Source organism: Heliangelus exortis, chromosome 31, assembly GCF_036169615.1.
Source record: "Heliangelus exortis chromosome 31, bHelExo1.hap1, whole genome shotgun sequence".
NCBI classification, from domain to species: domain Eukaryota; kingdom Metazoa; phylum Chordata; class Aves; order Apodiformes; family Trochilidae; genus Heliangelus; species Heliangelus exortis.
This window is the reverse complement of record NC_092452.1, coordinates 1685716-1704856: the sequence shown is the minus strand read 5'-3', so window position 1 is coordinate 1704856 and position 19141 is coordinate 1685716. Positions and strand designations below refer to the sequence as shown.

At 51.6% G+C, this 19141-nt stretch overlaps 2 protein-coding genes across 2 annotated transcripts; both read left to right on the top strand.

Moving 5' to 3' along the window:
* The first annotated feature begins 773 nt into the window (after positions 1-773).
* AQP2 (aquaporin 2) lies at positions 774-8548 on the top strand. The gene is made up of 4 exons (XM_071729446.1): positions 774-1251; positions 3603-3767; positions 5357-5437; positions 6584-8548. The coding sequence occupies exons 1-4, from the start codon at positions 886-888 to the stop codon at positions 6797-6799; spliced, it is 828 nt and encodes a 275-aa protein (XP_071585547.1). The 5' UTR covers positions 774-885; the 3' UTR covers positions 6800-8548.
* Positions 8549-14705: 6157 nt separating this feature from the next.
* On the top strand, positions 14706-18478 carry AQP5 (aquaporin 5). The gene is made up of 4 exons (XM_071729442.1): positions 14706-15177; positions 16535-16699; positions 16961-17044; positions 17624-18478. Exons 1-4 carry the CDS (start codon positions 14815-14817, stop codon positions 17807-17809), a joined length of 798 nt encoding a protein of 265 aa, XP_071585543.1. The 5' UTR covers positions 14706-14814; the 3' UTR covers positions 17810-18478.
* The last annotated feature ends 663 nt before the right edge of the window (positions 18479-19141 follow it).

The following is a 19141-nucleotide window of genomic DNA, read 5'->3' as shown; positions in this document are numbered from 1 at the left end:
CACAGGGAGAAAAATCCTTACAGACATCACCCCAGAATTGGCAAATTTGCCCTAAGCAGTGGAAGAAAAAGAAAAATGAACGGGCTTAGCAACTAGTGAGTGGTTTGATGTGAAGAATCAGGTTCCAGAGGGAAAAAAAAAAAAAAAGCATTTCTCTTTTGGGGATTAACACCAAGAATTAAAAAGACATTTCTGAAGAGCTGAGCTTGCCATACCCCCTTCCAGTCAGAACACAGCTGGGACTCCAGCTGTGGATGTCATTTTTATTTCTTTCTTGCCAGTCATTTCTTGAGGCTGTTTCCCATTTTTCTGGGTAGAAAATCTGTGCCCAGGCTGTAAAGTTCTGGTATCCTGGGGAACTGAGTTGTAGGAGGTCACTTGGAGTTTTGTGCCCCTGCGGGACTCTTTTGCACCCAATTTGCTCTGGTTATTTAACCCCAGCCCACGTCCTGCTTTTCAACACCAACCCCACCTCAGGTCCATCTCTAGCTCTGCAAAACCCCCCTGGCTGACTCTGTCACCTTCATGTCATGGAGAAGAGAGGGGGCACCTCTGGGGACAGGAAAGCCCAGGGGACAGAGAACAGAGCTCATGGCACTGCTCCAGGCTGGTTTCTGACCTCCCAAGGGTGCCCAAGGCTGAGTTCCCCAGCTCTGAGAGGGGGGGGCAGGGTCTGGTGTTCCCTCAGCTGGAACACAAATGCAGGAGGCACAAAAAGCATCAGGTTTCCATGGACCACAATCCCACCTCCTTCAGCAGGTGTTCCTTCAGCCCCATCCCACCCATATATACACCTCCTGGCCTCACCATCCTCCAGGGACACGGCAGCTGTGGACACAGCTCCCTGAGGACACCAGAGGCAGGCTCAGTCCTTGCAGCCTCCCCATGATGTGGGAACTGAGATCCGTTGCCTTCACCCGGGCTGTCCTTGCAGAATTTCTGGCCACTTTGATCTTCATCCTCTTTGGCCTGGGCTCTGCACTCAACTGGCCTTCAGCATCCTCCCCCAGCATCCTTCAGATCGCCCTGGCTTTTGGCTTGGCCATCAGCACTCTGGTCCAAGCTCTGGGCCACATCAGTGGAGCCCACATCAACCCAGCAGTGACAGTGGCTTCCCTCGTAGGCTCCCAGGTCTCCTTCCTCCGTGCAGTCTTCTACGTGGTGGCCCAGCTCCTGGGGGGGGTGGTGGGAGCTGCCATCCTCCATGAGATCACCCCTGCAGATTCCCGGGAAGGCTTGGCCATCAACAAGGTAAGAAGACCTCGTGTCCTTGGGAGCCAGCAGAAAAGGTTGGACAAGCCTTTCGGGAAGGCTGAGGGATGGGAGGAAGGGTTTGGTGGCCAGAAAGGGCTTAGTTAGTCCCCAGATTTTTACTTAGATTTGGGTAGGAAGCTGCTGCCAGGTGCAGCCCAGCACCATGAGCTTGCTCCATCAAGGACAGGGACAAAAACAGGAGTCCCAGCTGCCTCCTCTGCTTTTCAGGACTAAAACCAGAGGGATGATCCAGCTGGACACATAAACACCTTCCTTGGAAGACAAAGCCACAACCACCTCAGTTTTATCTAAAGCTCTCCTGTGGAGGAGGCTCAGGTGTTAGAGAGGGACATGATGAAACCCATCACCTCGCCATCCCTCTTGCCCCCAGCTTGTCCCACTTTCCAGCCTGGATCTGGCTCGGGACAGACTTTCCTCCCCCATGCAACTATTTACAGGCTGCCATGCCAGATTCCTGGCAGTGAGGATCCTGCACCAGGACAGGAGGTTGGGTTTTTTTGGGTCTAAATCCCAGCTTCTCACTAATAGCACTGCTCATTGAGGTGCTTCCCACTGTGATGTGGTGGTACCAACAGATCCAGCTGGTTCATCCCGGGGCTCCCACTGCCTGGGCCCTGCTGAGGCATCACAAGGACCCCAAACTGGTTTCAGACACAGGGAAAAAAGGAAACTGAGCCAGGAGGGGATGGTGTCCCAACCTCCAACATCCCCCTCCCACCCATGCATATAATAAAACTGGAAGAGGGGAGATTTAGGTTAGAGATTAGGAGGAAATTCTTTAGTGTGAGGGTGGAATGGGTTGGATTAGGTTGGAACATGTTGTCCAGGGAAGTTGTGGAAGTTCCATCCCTGGAAATGTTCACAGCCAGGTTGGATGGGGCTCTGAGCTACCTGATGAGAGGGAGGTGTCCCTGCCCACAAAAAAAAAAGGTTTTGAAACTGGATGAAGTTCACTTCCAAATCTAACCATCCTAGGATAAAAAAGAGGGAAAAACCCTAAAGAACTGCAGGGTTCACTCTCCCCTCTCTTCTTTTCTCCATGCCCCACCAGTCCTCTTCAGATGGATCCAGGAACCTGTGGCTCCTGTAGAGTTCACAGACTCACAGAACTCAGGGGTTGGAAGGGACCTCAAAAGATCAATGGGTCCAACCCCCCCCTGCCAGACCAGGGTCACCCAAAGCAGGACACACAGGAGGTGCCCATGCAGCACCCAGACCTGGCCCAAGCAGCAAGGGACAAGGCATCTCTTAGGAAGCATCCCACAGAAATCCCCTTTCTTGCAGCAGGGAAGCACTGCCAGGACTCAGCTTCACTGCCAAAGGGATTAAGAGGGTTGCAAAAGGGATTGTGGGTTAATCTGAACAAGACTATTTAGACTGATAATAGCTGAGGTTTAATAAACCCAACAAAGGAAGTAGGAGTTCTAAGAGAGACTTTCAAAACACCCAGCTCTGTTGTTTTACACCTTCAACCATCTAAAAGAAGGAAAGGGGATTTTGACTTTTTATTATTTTTTTTTCCCCCCTGTGGGCTCTGCCTCCCCAAATCACTTTTTGAAAAAGAGGGAGGGGAGGGGGAGAGAATACAGGAGAGAGGAGAGTGACCAAGATGTGGTTCTGGATCTTGGCCAGGAGGGCAATTGCCACCTTTGTGGCATCACTCAGCAAAGTGATCTCAGGATCAGCGTCTGGGAGGATGCAGGGATTGACGTGGGGCAAGGGAGGGCAGAGCTGAGGCTGGATGGGCTGAGGGAAGCAACTGGGAGAGGGCAGGTGAGTGGCACTGCCAGCTGCAGCTCCACCCAGAGCTGGATAAAAAACCCTCAGAAAGCAATCAAGTGTCAGAAAGCAGAACTGAAGGAGAGGGAGTGCAGCCAGGCACTGGCTTAGATCAAAATGGGAAAATTCTTTCAGTCAAAATAGGAAGGAATTTTTTAATTTTTCTTTTTTTTTATAATGCCAAAACTTTTCTTTTTGACATTTTCAAAATGTAATTTGTAAATTAATTTTTATACAAGGCGTTTTGTGTGTTACGTGTGAGGAAAATTTAAAAAAAAAAAAATCCCTAGGGGGAAACCCAAGGTGGAATGTAATATCCAAAGAAATGGAACTGAACTGTATCCTGCCATGTTAATCAGTTCCCACTGACCTTCCCTTTTCCCTGGGAAATTTTTCCTTCTCTTCATATTGGAGTAAAAGTTCTCACCTATTTCCTACACCCTTTTCAGTTCTCCTTGATTTGGTTTTCCCTCTCTACCTTTCCACCCCAAACTTCCCCATCCCTGAGACATGGTTTTTTGGGTTTTTTGTTTTTTCTCCCCTTCCAGCTGCACAACGGGACCACCACGGGGCAGGCAGTGACTGTTGAGCTCTTCCTCACCTTCCAGCTGGTCCTGTGCATCTTTGCTTCGACTGATGAGCGCCGGGAGGACAACCTGGGCTCTCCTGCCCTCTCCATTGGCCTTTCTGTTGCCGTGGGGCATCTCCTTGGGGTGGGTAGAATGGGCTAAAATGCAGAGATTCTTGGGTTGTCTTTGCCTCTGAGCCCAAACCTGCCTGGCTGAATGCTCAGGGGTAGAGAGGGGATTTGTAACTCCTGTGATGTCTGTGGCTTTCCCACTCCTGGCTTTCCAGAAGAGAAAAATCCCATCAAAGCCATAGCAGAGCCTGAACTTGGCTTTTATTGAGGGAGGAAAAACCTAAACTGCTGGGTTCTGCTGCTCCTTGAGTCCCTCAGGGAGCTCCCAGGGATCAGTGGGGTCTTCCCTCCTGGAGTGAATGTGGCATCAACTGAGGAACCCAAGACCATGATGAGACTGTGAGTTATTTGGGATGGTCACCCAGGCCAATCCTTCTGGGGTGACAAAGCAGAGCAGCCCCCAGCACCCCCAGCTTCTCAGAGCAGGCATTAAACCAGTGATGCTTGTGCCACATCTTCCAACCTTCATGAGCTGCAAGTCCATGGGACTGTTCTCCTACCCTTCTTCCCAAGGGTCACAAAGATGATCTGAGGTTTGGAGCAGCTCTGGAGCCAGGCTGAGAGTTGGGGGTGTTCAGCCTGGAGAAGAGAAGGTTCTGGGGAGACCTCAGAGCACCTTCCAGTGCCTGAAGGGGCTCCAGGAAAGCTGGGGAGGGACTTGGGACAAGGGTCTGGAGGGATGGGATGAGGGGGAATGGCTTTAAAGTGGAAAAGGGGAGATAGAGATAAGATCTTAGGAAGAAATACTTTGATGTGAGGGTGCTGAGCCCCTGGTCCAGAGAGCCCCCAGAAGCTGTGAAGAGAAGAGAAGAGAAGAGAAGAGAAGAGAAGAGAAGAGAAGAGAAGAGAAGAGAAGAGAAGAGAAGAGAAGAGAAGAGAAGAGAAGAGAAGAGAAGAGAAGAGAAGAGAAAAGAGAGGTTCTGGGGAGACCTCAGAGCACCTTCCAGTGCTTGAAGGGGCTCCAGGAAAGCTGAGGAGGGACTCTGGACAAGGGTCTGGAGGGATGGGACAAGGGGGAACAGTTTTAGACTGAAAAAGGGTAATTTAGCTGATATATGGGTAAGAAATTCATCCCTGTGAGGGTGCTGAGCCCCTGGGTGCCCAGGTTGCCCCCAGAAGCTGTGGCTGCCCCATCCCTGGCAGTGTTGAAGGTTGGATGGGGCTTGGACACCCTGGGCTGTGGGAGGTGTCCCTGCCCACGGCAGGGGGTGGGAATCAGGATGAGCTTTCAAGTCCCTTCCAACCCAAACCATTCCACGAGTCTCTGACCCTCAGTGGCAAGAAGCAGCAATTTGCTCGCAGAGCAGGCAGAGCAGGAGCTTGTCCCTGCAGAGCTGGTGATGCTGCAGGGCTTGACACCCAGCCTGGAGCTGAGTTACACCACGCACAGGACACATCCTTGTACAGAAGGTGCTGGGACACAGACAACACTCACCCGTGTTGAGTCAGGAGCTGGAAGCTGCTGGTATCCCTTTTCCTGGAACGGGCCTGCTGGAGGGCGAACCAGCAGCTCAGGAGATGAATCATGCTAATAACACACCAAGATTTTTTAAAATGTGCTAAAAGGGCTTAATGCTAATAATGTGTGGTGCTCCCTGGCAGATCCGTTACACCGGCTGCTCCATGAACCCAGCCCGGTCCTTCGCTCCCGCTGTGATCGTCGGAGACTTCAGTGACCACTGGGTAAGAAATCAGCTCTCTCCGTGTTGGTTCAGTGGGATGAGCCCCTCGGGGTTACCAGCATTCCTAGAAACCCACAGAGCCAGCCAGATTCCTGGCATTTCCATGCCAGGTCCTAGCTGGAGGAGAGATGTAGAGATTAGCAGAAGGAGGTGGGGCTGCTGGGTGCTTATCTAATCAGGGTGCGTTGCAACAGAAAGAGGGTGTGTGTGGTTTGTTGAACATGACTTAGCAAAAGAAGCAAAAGCAATGGATAGGGGAGCTCTTCTTGCCAGTCCTGGGGACCTTTCCTGGTTCCGCCTGGATCCGGGCACACATTTTGCACCAGCTCCTTTGGGAATTCTGCCAGGCATTTCCTCCTGCAAAGAGGAGGTTTGGTGCCAGAGCTCTGGTGGTTCAGGTCCAGAGGTGTCCAGTCCAAGCTGGTAGCCCCCTCCTCTCTATGGCAGTGTGTAAATGGGTAGGAAAACCAAGGAGGAACCCAAATCACTGAGTGTGCTCGTGTTGTTCACCATTGTTCAGTCTGCAGAAAGGGGGGCTGAGGGGTGACCTCACTGCAGTCTGTGGATTCCTTCAGAGGGGAAGAGATGGGACTGGGACTGATTTCTTCACTCCTGTGACCAAAGAAAGGACTCAGGGAAATTATAGGAAGCTGAATCAGGGGAAGTTTGTTATCAAAAAAAAAGGTTTTTTGACCCAGTGGGCAGTTGAGCACAAGCTCACCAGGGAAGTGGTCAGAGCACCAAACCTGCCTGAGTTCAGGAAGTGTTTGGATGATGCCCTCAGGCACATGGTGTGATTCTGGGGGTGCCCTACACAGGGACAGGAGTTAGAGTTGATGATCCTGATGGGTCCCTTCCAACTTGGCGTATTCTGTGATTCCACAATGGGCCAATAGTTAACGAAGACTTTGCAGCTCTCAGCAGAGGAGGAAAGACAGAAGAGGATGGTCGGGTATATTCAGGCAGAACAGAAATGGATGGGACCTCAGGTCAGCAGTGTTGGCCAAAGCAAATTCTGCATTTTGGTCCCCAAATGCACAGTGGGTAGTGAGGAACACAAACCCCTTACAGTGCTGGACTCCTGGATCCTCTCCATCCTCAAAACTCAGACTGGATGTAGCTCACCTGATTCTTTTCTTTCCCACAGGTCTTCTGGGTGGGCCCCCTGCTTGGGGCTGCAGGTGCCTCCATCATCTACAATTATATCCTCTTCCCACAAGCCAAAACCTTCTCAGAGAGACTTGCCATCCTCAAGGGCTGTGAGCCAGAGGAGGACTGGGCAGAGCGGGAAGTCCGGAGGCGGCAGTCGATGGAGCTCCACTCCCCACAGACCCTGCCAAGGGGGATGTCTGAGAAGGTGTAGCCAAACCTTCCCCTGGGTTGAGAGAGGAGCTGGGGAAAACTCTGGCGTCTGCTTTAGAGCTGGTGTTTGTTCAGATGAGCGTTTCACCTCTCCCCTCTCTGCCTTCATCTTTTTGGGGCACTCAGGTTGATTCATCTCCTGGGGGGATGCCCTGGGATGGCCCAACACGCCCCATGGCCGATGGATTTCAGATGCTGGGGGAAAATGCCCTTAAATCCAAACCACCAGTGTAGCAATAGGAACAAGGACACCGGGACCCTACCCTGGGCAGGCTCCTTCCACCTCCCCCTTGCAAAAGTCAGAGCTTGGTGGAGTTTGTTGCCCTTCACGAGGAGCTCGGAGGCACTCTCAGAGGTGTTATTACAGCCATTTGCTGGGTGTGGAGGTTGCCACCCGATGCCTCATTGCTGCTGAGCTCCCCTCACCTGTCTCCCATTTCTTTTCCCTGCCTGGCTCTTTGCACACACACACAGAAGTGCTCACTGCATGTCAGGGGTATGTCACAAACTGGAAGATTTGCTGCTGCTGTTTACCCATGGGATGCAGGTGTCCTTTGCTCCCACGGAGCCTTTCCTGAGAAGATGGGACTGGAAGAATGTCCTTGAGTCCCTGATGCCCTGGTGAGGAGCTCCTGCAACTGCTCTCTCCTGTGACAAGGAGAAACCTCCTGATTTTCAGCCTGAATTCCTCTGTGGCCAGTGTTGCTTTCCTGGACCAGTGTTGCCATTTAGCTTCAGTTCTCATTTCCATGTTTTTCACTTCCCTCCCTCTGTTCCCACTCTGATTCTCAGATGAGTAACACAAAGTGTTTCAGGTGTGATGTTCTCCATCACTTGCTGCCTGTCTGAGCTCAGCAAAGCCTCATAACCATCCTCCCCCTTTCTGCTGTCAGGACCTGGTTATGGTCCCCAGCATAGTCAAAGAATTTGGGTTTAGTCTTTGGGATGCAACTTTGCTACTCCAGCCATCAGTTCAATCCCATTTCTATTACATATCCTAAAAGTCATGCAATTCCAGCACAACTTCCTGATGTTTCTTTCTGCTGCTGACGTCTCCCCAGCATTGCCCCATCCCACCAGAAGTCATCACCACATTCAGGCTTTTTCTGCTAAGGCTGTTAATGGAAATACCCACTGGGATCAGACCCATTTCCAAATCAAAATAAACATTCCCCATCATTTTCCTCCCTCTGACTGTTTTGCCATGAACCACCACAGAGTCACAGAATCATGATGCTCTTCCCTTGCTCCTTACCCTCCAGTTTCCTCCTTTGGAATTCATAATTTCCTCTGTTCCTCTTTGTGCTCTTCCTCAAAAAATGTGCTAATGGCTGTTGCTGGAGAGGAGAGGAGTGAACAAAGCTTTGATCTGGGCCAGACCAAGTGTTATCATGATCTTGTCACCATGCCAAGGGATGCTGAGAGCATGGGAGCTCCTGCATCACCTCCTCCAGCTCTTTGCTGCCCATGATGTCCATGAAGCAAGAGGAGAATCATATCAAGCTTCATCTGTTGTGGCCAAAGATGCATTTTACTTTCCCAGTTAATTAATGCAAATATCCCCAGAAGGCTGCTATGGAAGTGCAGAAGTTTTAGCCCTGGCTTAACCCATTCTCTGCCACAGCAAAAATATTGATTTTCACTTTGCTCCTGCAAGAGCAAAGGAGCATTTGACTATTACACCAGAAAAGACTTGTCACAAAACCTGTCTGCCCTCCTCAGTGGGAATTAAAATCATGTTTCAAATCAATCAGAGTGTAAAATTGTAGTTAGATCACCAAATACTCAGTTTTAAAAGTAGTTTGCATTTTTGTTTCAAAGGAAAATAAATCCATGTGTGTCAGGGAAACCCAAAGAGATTTACCCAGAAGTTATCCTGTATAAAATGCCATGCAGCTGATCCTTTTTTGGGAGGGCAATGTTCAAGTTAATAACATGTCCCTTCCCCTTCAGGTCTAAGCATTTAATTTATTATTTGCCCCGACAATGTTTAAGATCACATAAACTGCACAGAGCCCGAGAATGAGTTTTCATGTCTAATAATTACTGTATTCTTTCAAATAAAGTGCTTGAAATTCATTTCTGCCCAACTGAATTTGCACATGTGCATAAAATAATGACACATTTATGCCCACATAATATATATACACTGATATAAATTAACCTCCCAACCCCAAATTCTGCAGCTCTGAGTGCAGCTGCCTCCTTCCAAGGACTTGGGCAAAGTGACTTTAGACCAAGCCCCAACTTAAAAACAGGGCCCTGCAGCATAAAATCCATTCCCCCCTTCAGCACTACTTGGGTGTTCTGGTTCTGGTCTCACCATTACCATGAAGCAATGTCCCCAAACCAGATTTTTGGATGGCTAAAGCAGCCCGAGTCCTCTGGAGGCAACTGGGAATGGGAATTGACCTTTTCTGAGAGCTGTGTCATTGACTTCAGTGACACTTCCTAAACTTGCAGAGTCAGGAAACCAAGCCAGTCCTTCCAGATTTGCACCAGGGCAGCTCCAATTAGAGGGCAGGATCAGCAAGCCCGAGATCAGAGCTACCACAGACCAGCCTGAAACCCCACCAGGCTGATCACACTTTGTATTCCATCTCAAGAGCTGTGGTTGGAGCCAGGATTTGAAAGCCACGTTTGTCCATGAGCTCATGACTCTCCACAGTGAAGATCTGCAATATTGCTTGCCTCATCCATCACCTTTATTGCCTTCATCATGGACCTGTCATAAATAGTATGACCATGAAATCAAAATTAAATCACTGCACAGTGACCATGAAATCAAAATTAAAATCAGTGCAGAGTGAGTCTCAGATCCCATTGCTCCTCGTGTCCCTCCATCACCTGAGACCGTGAGGTTTTCCCTCTCCTCCTCTTGTCCCACCTCTGAGTTCTGGAGGGTCTCAGCACGATGAGGTTTGAGGTGCTCGTTCTGCAGAGGATCCTTTGAGTGCTGTGAAAATTGAAGACATGCCCAGACACCTTTCCTTGCCTTTGCTGCTTGGCTGCCTGAGCCAGCCCAGCCCTTTGCTTGAAGATACCAATTAAATGCCACAATCCTCTCTGTCTTCAGCAGAAATATCTGATTTCACAGAGGCTGCATTTGTCACCCAGGGCACATGGTTCCCTAAGATGATTCCTCCAGCTGGCCCTGCTGAGCTTCTCATCCCATCAGGTCTCCAGGGGGCCAAAACTGCACAGACCAAACAATGTCTGGATCTCAGGACCTTGTTCCCCAGAGCCACATTGGAGAGGCTGCTGGGACCAGCACACTGGGGAATGGAGCAGCCTGGTGGCAAATCAAAGTTTCCCAATGTCTTGACCCTACCTGGTGGAGGAAGGACAGGTCCAAAAGGTGATGGATACGTGCAAAATGTTATTTTGAAAATGATTGCTTTATTTCCAGGCAAACGAAATCTCTTCTCCTGCAGTTTCCTGTGCTTCCAGCATCATCTGTTCACCACTGGCCTCATGAAATGGTGATTTCACCCCTTCCTTGGGTGGTTTGCAGTTAGTAGGGAGCCAGGTCCTGATTTCTGCATCTGAGGTCCATGAAGCAGGGCTGCAACACTGACCTCCTGATTTTTTACCTTCTGGAGAGGCAGATGGGATGTATCTGGAAGCACCCAAATCTCTGCTCCAAAGACAACCCAAACAGCCTGTCCTGCACCCACCACCTCCATCACATGGGGAAAAGTGCCTGACCTAGAGGAAAACAGAATGCAAACAGCTTGGCTGGGATCACAGCAAACCTGCTGTTATCTTGGAAAGCACGATGCAGGGTGAGCTGCTTCAGTGATGGAGAGAAAAGCTCACACTTGCAGGACAGAGAGGAGAAGAGCACAGCCCAGCTTCAAACCTTGGGGATCAGAGCTGAGTTTTCTGCTTTGAATTTCTTGGCTTGACCTTGTACAAATCCTCCAGGTCCAGATCTTTCAAGGAAATGTGAGCACTGAGCTCCCATCTGGCACCTGCCTTGGGTGGCCTGACCCACCTAGGATGGAGGCACCTCCTTATTTATATATGTAGAAATATTTCCCAAGCTTGTTTTCCTTGAGGAGGTGCTGGGGGGGCTAAATCCAGCCTGGAGAGCAGGAGGATGAGGTAGGGCCGGGTGTAGTCTGGAAAAGAAAGGACCATGGACCTTCTCAGAAGGCTTTGTGGGGAAGCCAAAGCCCCAGCTGGCTGCTGTATCTTCAAGGCTTGCAGCAAGGCTGATGTCACAAGGCTCTGTCAAAGGGTCTGGTTGTGACACCAGAGGCTCTGCTTCCATTTTCAGACTGGTTTTCCAGGAACACCAAGAACCTAAAGAAAAAATCACACATTTCTCCAGAGAGCACTCAGTTCGAAAGTCTTTAGCAGCTCTGACACATCAAGGGATGCTACCACCATGACTCTCTTTAAATCAGAATATACTGTCTAAGTTTTTAGGTTAAGAAATTTCCCAATCCATTTGATCTGGGTCTTACAGGCAGAATGGAGTGAAAACCATTTTTTCAAGTTCACCAAGGTAAAACCATCTGTTCATGTGTTGTCACCAAGAGAGGCTTTCCAAATGCATGGGCTCCTGGACCCAGGTGATTGTGCAAGAATTTCAACTTTTAAGAGTTTCCAGATGTCCTCTGTTACGTCATTTATGGTGTTCATGGGTGCTTTGGAGGTTGGTTGTACTTTCGGTTGCTCTCTGCAACTCAACCCCCTCCACATCAGAGCTGGTCCTGCTCTCCATCCAGCCCCGTGGGAGCAGGATAGGATCCCACCTGTCCCCAGCTCTGGTGCCAAGGTGAAGAGGGGACATCCCTTTCCAGATGGCAGCTCTCCTCCCACATCATTTCTGCTGTTATTCCCAAGGGTGCTCCTTGCAGCCTTGCAAGGGTGGAGAAGAAACAACCACAGCAAACGCAGCGGAAAAACCCCACAGCCCCGAGCACAGCTCTGTCTGAGTCCTGAGGACACTGATAAGTGCTGGCTGGCCCATAAGAATTCAAAGTATGTCCTCAGAATGAGCAGAAGCTCAGCCTCTTGATGTTGCTGCTGCAGGTGGCTTTGCTGGAAAGGGCTAGACCTGAAAATCAGGACACGAGGTCTCCAGCCCTTGCTCTGTGATCTCACACGGGTCTTTTTTCTAACCATCCTTTTGCTTTCTCTGATACACCTTATTGTTGTTATCCCCATGTGATGGTTTAATGATGATTTCAGTGCAAATTACTTATGAAAGCTACTGGCATTTCCATGGCAGACCAGCCCCAAAACATTTGCATCCTCTTGCACACCTTAGAGACCAGCAAATCATTTCCAAGCAGAGAGCAGAGCGATGCTGTTATTAAGCATTAACATTATTCAGCATTTAAATAACAACATCCCTCTCTGTACCAGGTCACCAGGTCACTGTGACCACCCAGTTGAGCCCAGCAGCCACCAAGGGCTGGAAGGCAGCTTCAAGACTCATTTCTCCAGACTAATCAGTGGGATGGGACGTGGAGAAATCCCCAAAGGGAGATCCACACTCAGAGGATTTTGTCCCAAAGTACTGGGTCAGGTTACTAGGGGAAGTAAAAGCTTCATTGCTGCAGGGCAGGAGAAGGTGGAATCACTCAGCCTCAGGCTGGCAGAGTAATCCCTTGCCTTTCAAGAGAGTGCAAGGAGGTGGTGGTGCAAAACCCATCCTCATCGTTGTGGCCCCACCACGTAGGTGTCAGTCTGGCAGCAGGGACCTGCCTAATGCCTTCTCAACATCTTGCCCAATTCAATTAAATCTGACACATCAAAGGCATTGGAGTTTGTACAAGCTCCTTGGAGGGCACGCAGGAAGAGGAAGGAGCCTTCCCAAAGCCTGCTCAGCACGCTCAGGCACCAGAGAAGCCAAGCAGGAATGCCCTGGAGAGGAAAGTCTGGAAAACAGCCTGGGGAAAACACGCTTTGCATGACATGTTAGCAGGGAAACATCCTGTTTCTCTCCAAAAGTTTCTCCCATCGTGTCCATCTCTTGGTCAGCCAGAGGATTTTGCCAGGAGGAGTCGTTATCCGCAGTGGGGACCTGGGAGAGCATCTCTGGGCTCAACGCTGCTTTTTTTGGTGTGTGGTGGAGGAGCTGCCTGCAAACTGCAGCCACTGCCGAGGGAAAGCTGTGGTGGGCGTGTTACAAAATGGTCTGGAGGATGGGAACAAGGTGCATTTTAACCAGCTGGAGCAACAGGCAAGGCTGAAGGGAAGTGGCAAGTAATCACTCCAGCTGGAATCTGGCCAAGGTGTCTTGAAATACCAGCTTGCAAAACTTTCACCAAAACACGCCAACGGACCAGGTGTTTCAAGGATAAGAGATCTGGTCTTCAGCTCTGCAATCTTCCCCAGGATCAGCAGAACCAGGGGAAAAATCATTCTCAGGAATTAACTCTGTAACGGATCCTCCCTCCCTTGAGACTCCCTGGGTCTGTTTGCTCAGCTCAGGACTTTGGGTACAGCTGGAGGAGAAAGGCTCATTTATTTTCCTATCTGGAGCAAGAACTCCCCTCCTCTGGCTCTGAAGAGGAATCCCTCCTGGATTTTGACCCCCCCGGATATGTGCAGGTCTGAGTGCACCCAGCAGAAGGCAGCAGTGAATGCAACTTTTTAGGGCTTTTTGAATTTAAATTGAGATTTAAATGATTTTACCAGTCTCCTGCATGTAGAGCTTTGCTCACTGTGTGCTCTAGTGTGACTTTCTGCAGAAAGCAGAATAAAGCCTTCCCAGGCTTGCTGTGTCAGGCGTGGAGAGATGGCATCAATCAAGCCAGGAGGGCAGATCTGGCACCCAAACCCATTAGAAAAACAGAAAGTAAAAATAAATCCTGGCAGAAGGCTGCAAGAACAACGAGGGGACCAAAAATTCATTGTTAAGTGTCCCCACCCCAAAACCTCAGTGCCCATCAGCTCCGTGTTGCACAGTGCTAGGAGCCTCCCCTCTCAGCTCCCTGCCAGCCAAGGATTTGCAGCTGGATGGGTTTGGGATGGAGGGCAGCTCGACAGGAACATGCAAACATGGCCTGGGTGCATGCAAAGCCTGTGACTTTATGTTGACATACCCAAGAGTAAAATCATTGACCTCGTTGAGCAATAGCTTGAAAGGCAAAAAAGAAAAGAAAAGGGCTGGAGATGACGGGGGTTGGATACACCCTTCCTGGCCACAGGCCAACTGGTGCAACCCCCCCGAGATGCTCTGTGAAGAGCAGCAAAGCAGAAAGGCAGCAGAGGGGTCTACAGCCCAGCTCTGCACCCACCAGCCCTCTCCACCCGAGCCCCACTGTCCCTTTCGGCCTCCACCCGGGCACCTCCAGGAGGCCCCAGCTTGTCCATGGCTCCCTGGCTAGGCAAAGAATCCCCTAAACCCTGCCCTGCTCACAGGACCATTTGCTTCTTGGAGCTGAGATGTTTTGAAAGCCTGGGAGCAGGTCCAGGTGCTTTGCTTCGCTTTACGTTTCACCATCCCGTGTAAATCCAATGCATGGAGAGTCCTGTCCCAGGAGGGCTCCTCCAGCCCAACACCAGCAACAAGACTTGGGACTTTTCAAGCAAAAAGAGAGTGCTCTCCAGTCTGCAAGGACACGGAGGAAGGGAATATTAACTACACCTCTGTTAACAAAACACCCAGCACCTGGTGAGAGGTAGTAAAAGGGAAAAGCAGAGGAGGGATCAAGGCATCGTTATGCAACCACGTTATCTAACGACCACAGAGACACCCTATAGGGGCTCTTTGTTTGCAGAGGGAAGGAGAAAGAAATGCCACCACCATCTGAGTCACTGGTTCACCAAGAGGCTCTGAAGTTATTTTCAGATGGAAACTTTTCCAGTTTCACATGATAATTTGGGAGGACTGGCTAATTCCGTGGCTCCACCCACTGCCTTGTAACACAGCTCCCTGTTGCTCTTGCATATATAGATAGGTATGGCCCTACAACTGGGTGCAGGCAGAAGAGCCTGGAGACAGAGGAAACCTAAACTTTCTTCCTTCCTAGCTGCCCTCCACCCGCTCCCACCATGAAGAGGGAAATATTAACCCTGGCTTTCGCTCGCTCCGTCTTTGTCGAGTTTCTCTGCACGCTCATCTTCGTCTTCATCGGCCTCGGCTCAGCCCTGAAGTGGCCGTCTGCCCTCCCCAGCATCCTCCAGATTGCACTGGCCTTCGGGCTGGCCATCGGCACCCTGGTGCAGGCATTTGGCCACATCAGTGGTGCCCACATCAACCCGGCAGTGACCATTGCCTTCTTCGTTGGGAACCAGATCTCCTTCCTCCGGACCCTCTTCTACGTGATCGCCCAACTGGTTGGGGCCATCGCCGGGGCTGGAATCCTCTACGGTGTGACACCAGCCAACACCCGTGGCAACCTGGCCATCAACGCGGTAAGTCTGCCTACCTGGAGATGGTTCCCCTTGCCCCCTCTCCTTGAGACTGAGGAGCTGATGCCGGCGTGGAGGCAGAGAGCCAAATCCATCGGGATGCTCGGGCTGGGCACATTGTCCTCTCCTGCACAGAGGGATGGGAAAGGGCCAGGAGCAAACGTGGGCATAGGCAGCAGGGTATTGCCATGACAGCTTTACTGTGCGGGGTAATGAATAGCATGTTTTTTTTCCTCCTTTAATAAGTGCTTCCTTTATCCTAAGGGACTGAGTGAGTCACCACACCATTGAGATGTTCTTGACTGCAGCCTCTCCACCTGGAGATTAATGCCGGGATAGGAGCTGTGCCAGGACGGAGGAGGGAGGGCAGGAAGCAGAGCCCAGTTAAACCAGTACGGGCAGGGGGAGCAGAAGCCCACTGTAACCAGTGCACTGGAGGAGCTGGGAAATGGAGGTGGATGGAGAGAGGTGGTGAAGAGCTGAAGAAGGAGCAATGCACAGGACGGAGCGGAGAGGCTGCGCGGGGCAGGGGCTTAGAGGAGGAGGGGAGACAGTGGGACCCCCTGAGATAAGTGGGGACAAGGAGCAGGGCTCAAGTTCTTGGAGCTGTGCTGGGAAACCACGTGAAATGGGGTGGTGGAGCTGCCACTCCAACCACAGCACAGGTTAGGACCTCTTGGAGCAGCACAGGGACGTTGAGGAGAGTTTAATCACTGGGATGAGGTGCTGCAATCCATCTTATTCCCACATGTCCTAAGCCAGTCAGATTTGCCTAAAAACCAAGCTGTGGAAGCTTGGGTCACTTTGGGCTTCCCATACCCAGGTGGGTCGAGTCCAACAGAGAGTCCCCAGGGGGGAGTGCGGAGGCAGTGGGACAGCAGCAGCCTGTCCTGCCCCCATGAACACCCCCAACCTTCATCCCAACCCTCACCCCTCATCCTGTGCCCCTCTGCAGTGGCTGCCGGGTGCTCCCCAGCCTCCCGGGGAAGTGCTGCAGAGAGTGGAGGGGAGAAGAGTCAGGATATGACAACCAGCAAGGGGGGAAGAAATGCAGGATAAAAAGGAACAAATCCGTGTTGGACTTTGAGGGAAAGTGCCGAGACAAGTTAATGGAAAGATGTGGAGAGTTCCGGGGAGGGAGGGGATGGGGAGAGACAAATTGTGGAGCATAAAACAGAAAGATAACTTCTTCCCTTTGGAGAAAAGGAGCAGTGGACCTGAGCAGTGGCCAGCACAGCACCCTGTGCCACAGGGCTGGGCAGAGGACCTGGGGGGGTTTCTCCCAGGCTTTGGAGAACGATGACAAGTGATGACAAGCCCTGGGGCTGGTTACTTATTTTTTGCCCTTGCTGGTTTGCAGCTCAACAACAACATTACTCCTGGCCAGGCCCTCGTGGTGGAGATCATCCTCACCTTCCAGCTGGCTGCCTGCATCTTTGCCTCCACGGACAGCCGGAGGAATGGCAACGTGGGCAGCCCAGCCCTGTCCATCGGCCTCTCCGTTACTGTGGGACACTTGGTGGGGGTGAGTGTTCAAAGCAGGAGAACAGGGCAGAGGGTCCCACGAGGATGGGGTTCCCCAAAATACTCTTGTGCTGTTGGTCCGAGGCAGAGTGGGACTGGGAGAGCCCCCACGGGATGCACGTGGGCTTCTCTGTGGTGTTGGAGAGTTCCCACCACACTGCAAGAGAAATGGTGCTGGGGGCTGTTTCAGTCCCTGCTGCTGAAAAGTTGGTTGTGTCAATATGAGACATTTTCCCCCTTGCTTTCCTTCCTGCACTGACAGATCTATTTCACCGGGTGCTCCATGAACCCAGCCCGGTCCTTTGGACCTGCGGTCATCGTGAGGAGGTTCAGCCCAGCACACTGGGTGAGTGTTGGCCGTGTGCTGGGACAAACTGGTCAAGAGGCTGCCAGGGACAGATGGGGAAAGAGCAGCAATTGCCATGGGGGTCAGAGGGATGGGTGGTTCAGAGCCTGTCCCAGGGCTGAAAGGATAAAAAGGGACTGGAGAAGGAGGGGGGTTTTCCCCCTTGATCCGCAAGGAAGCTGCTATCCCAGTGGCACAGAACCAGCGAGGGGACAAACATAAGACCCCTCCCTCCCCCCCACCCATGGGTGCTGAGCCGGGGCATCATCTGAGGTCAGTAGTGCCCACAGGGGAGCCCAGCTTAGGCTTTTGCAGTCACCCGGCACTGCATGCAAGCTCAGACCCAACCTGCAGAGCTGGGTTGGTGCCTCCTTTCCAGCACACACCACATCAAAGACCTTTGTGTCTTTAGCTTGGAAAAGTTGAGAGGATTTCAGCCCAAGAAGTCTCCTGGAAGGGGGTTTTTCATTTTTCCAGGGGTTCAGAGATGTGGAGCAGTGATGGATGCTGGTGTGGTGGCTGGACCTGGTGCACCAACCTCCCAGACCTGCTCTCACCTTCTCCCTTGTTGCTTTCCAGGTGTTCTGGGTTGGACCCATTGTCGGGGCTTGCTTGGCTGCTCTGCTCTACTTCTACATCCTCGTCCCCTACTGCATGAACATCTCAGACAGAGTTGCCATCGTCAAGGGCACCTATGAGTCTGAGGAGGAGTGGGAAGAGCAGAGAGAGGAGAGGAAGAAATCCATGGAGTTGACCCCACCGTAGGAATAGTTGGGAAAAAAAAAACAACAAAAAACCAAACCAAAAAACAAAACACAAGCAAAAGGAGGGGAGGAAGCCCCACACATGGGCTCATGTGTGCACCAAAGCCAGGCAAGGAACACATCCAGCTACAGTAGACTCTTAAGCAAAAGTCTTGTAACTCAAAAGACCACCTGTGACTAAGATGGGAGCGTTGCAGTGTCTGTGTATATAACCCCTCTACCTGAGTCTGAGTGTTAGAACCTCTCCTTGCTTAACTGCTCAGCCCAGTGGAGGAGCCTCAGCCCAGGGCAGCCCCTCAGCTGCTGTCTGACCCCCACCCACTGCCCCCTGCCCTCCTGGGTGCCAGGGTTGCACCATTCCCAGAGTCCTGAGCCCGCATCTTCCGGCACGGGCAGCACCTCACCCTGATGGCCCAGGGGATGGAAACACCGTGGAGGTGCCAGCAAGGAAGAAAAACTGCTTTAGGCAAGTGGGTGCAGCAAAGTCCCCCCCCTGCTTTCTCCCCACCACAGGGCCCACGCTGCTCATAGGTGCATTAGCTGGTGCTGGTGAGTCCTATTTATTCGTGGCTGCAGAAAGAACGTGATTTTTGGATTTTGTGTTGAGGTCTTTGTAATACAGTATCTTATTTATTGTGAATAAAGGGAAATTTAAAGAAAAAAAAAAAAATCACGAGTGCAAATCTGGGGGTAAAAATGGGTTAAACCGGATGGCAAAGGGCATCCCAAAGAGCCAGGGCAAGAGCAACAGCTTGGACCCCAAATGCTGCGGCAGCAGCACCAGGAGCAGAGGGTTTGGGAGTTTCTCCCTCAGCCCCAAGAAGGAGAAACTGGCAAGAGTGTCGGAGTGGGGTGAGAGCAGGAGGTGCCTCACAGCAGGACCATCTCAGAGCCCAGCAGGAGTGGGGAGGAGCCAGCAGCAAATCCTCTGCACCCTTTGCTGCTTTGACCCAGGCAGAGCTTTCTGCCATACCAGTTCTCCCAGCCAGCTCTGCAGGTGCCCTCAAAAACTGACCTGCAACACTCGCCAGCCCCCTCGCCAGGTGCCAAACCCACACCTTTGCCCTGGCCTTCTGCTGGAGCCCTGCTCTTCCAGTTCTGCCACAACCCTCTGCCAAAGCCTCTTGCCCCTGACCTGGGCTCGGGGACGCTGACACCATCCCAATCCTCCCTCCCACTGCCTCCCAAAATCCAGCCCTCTCGCCAAGCTCCACCACCCCAGTCCCTCTTCTTGCTGCCAACTGAGGTTCCTGCTGACCACCAGGCAGGTGGGAGATGTTTTCCTGGGGCCTCTCCTCTCTGGGGTGCAGCTCCATCCCCATCAGACGGGTTG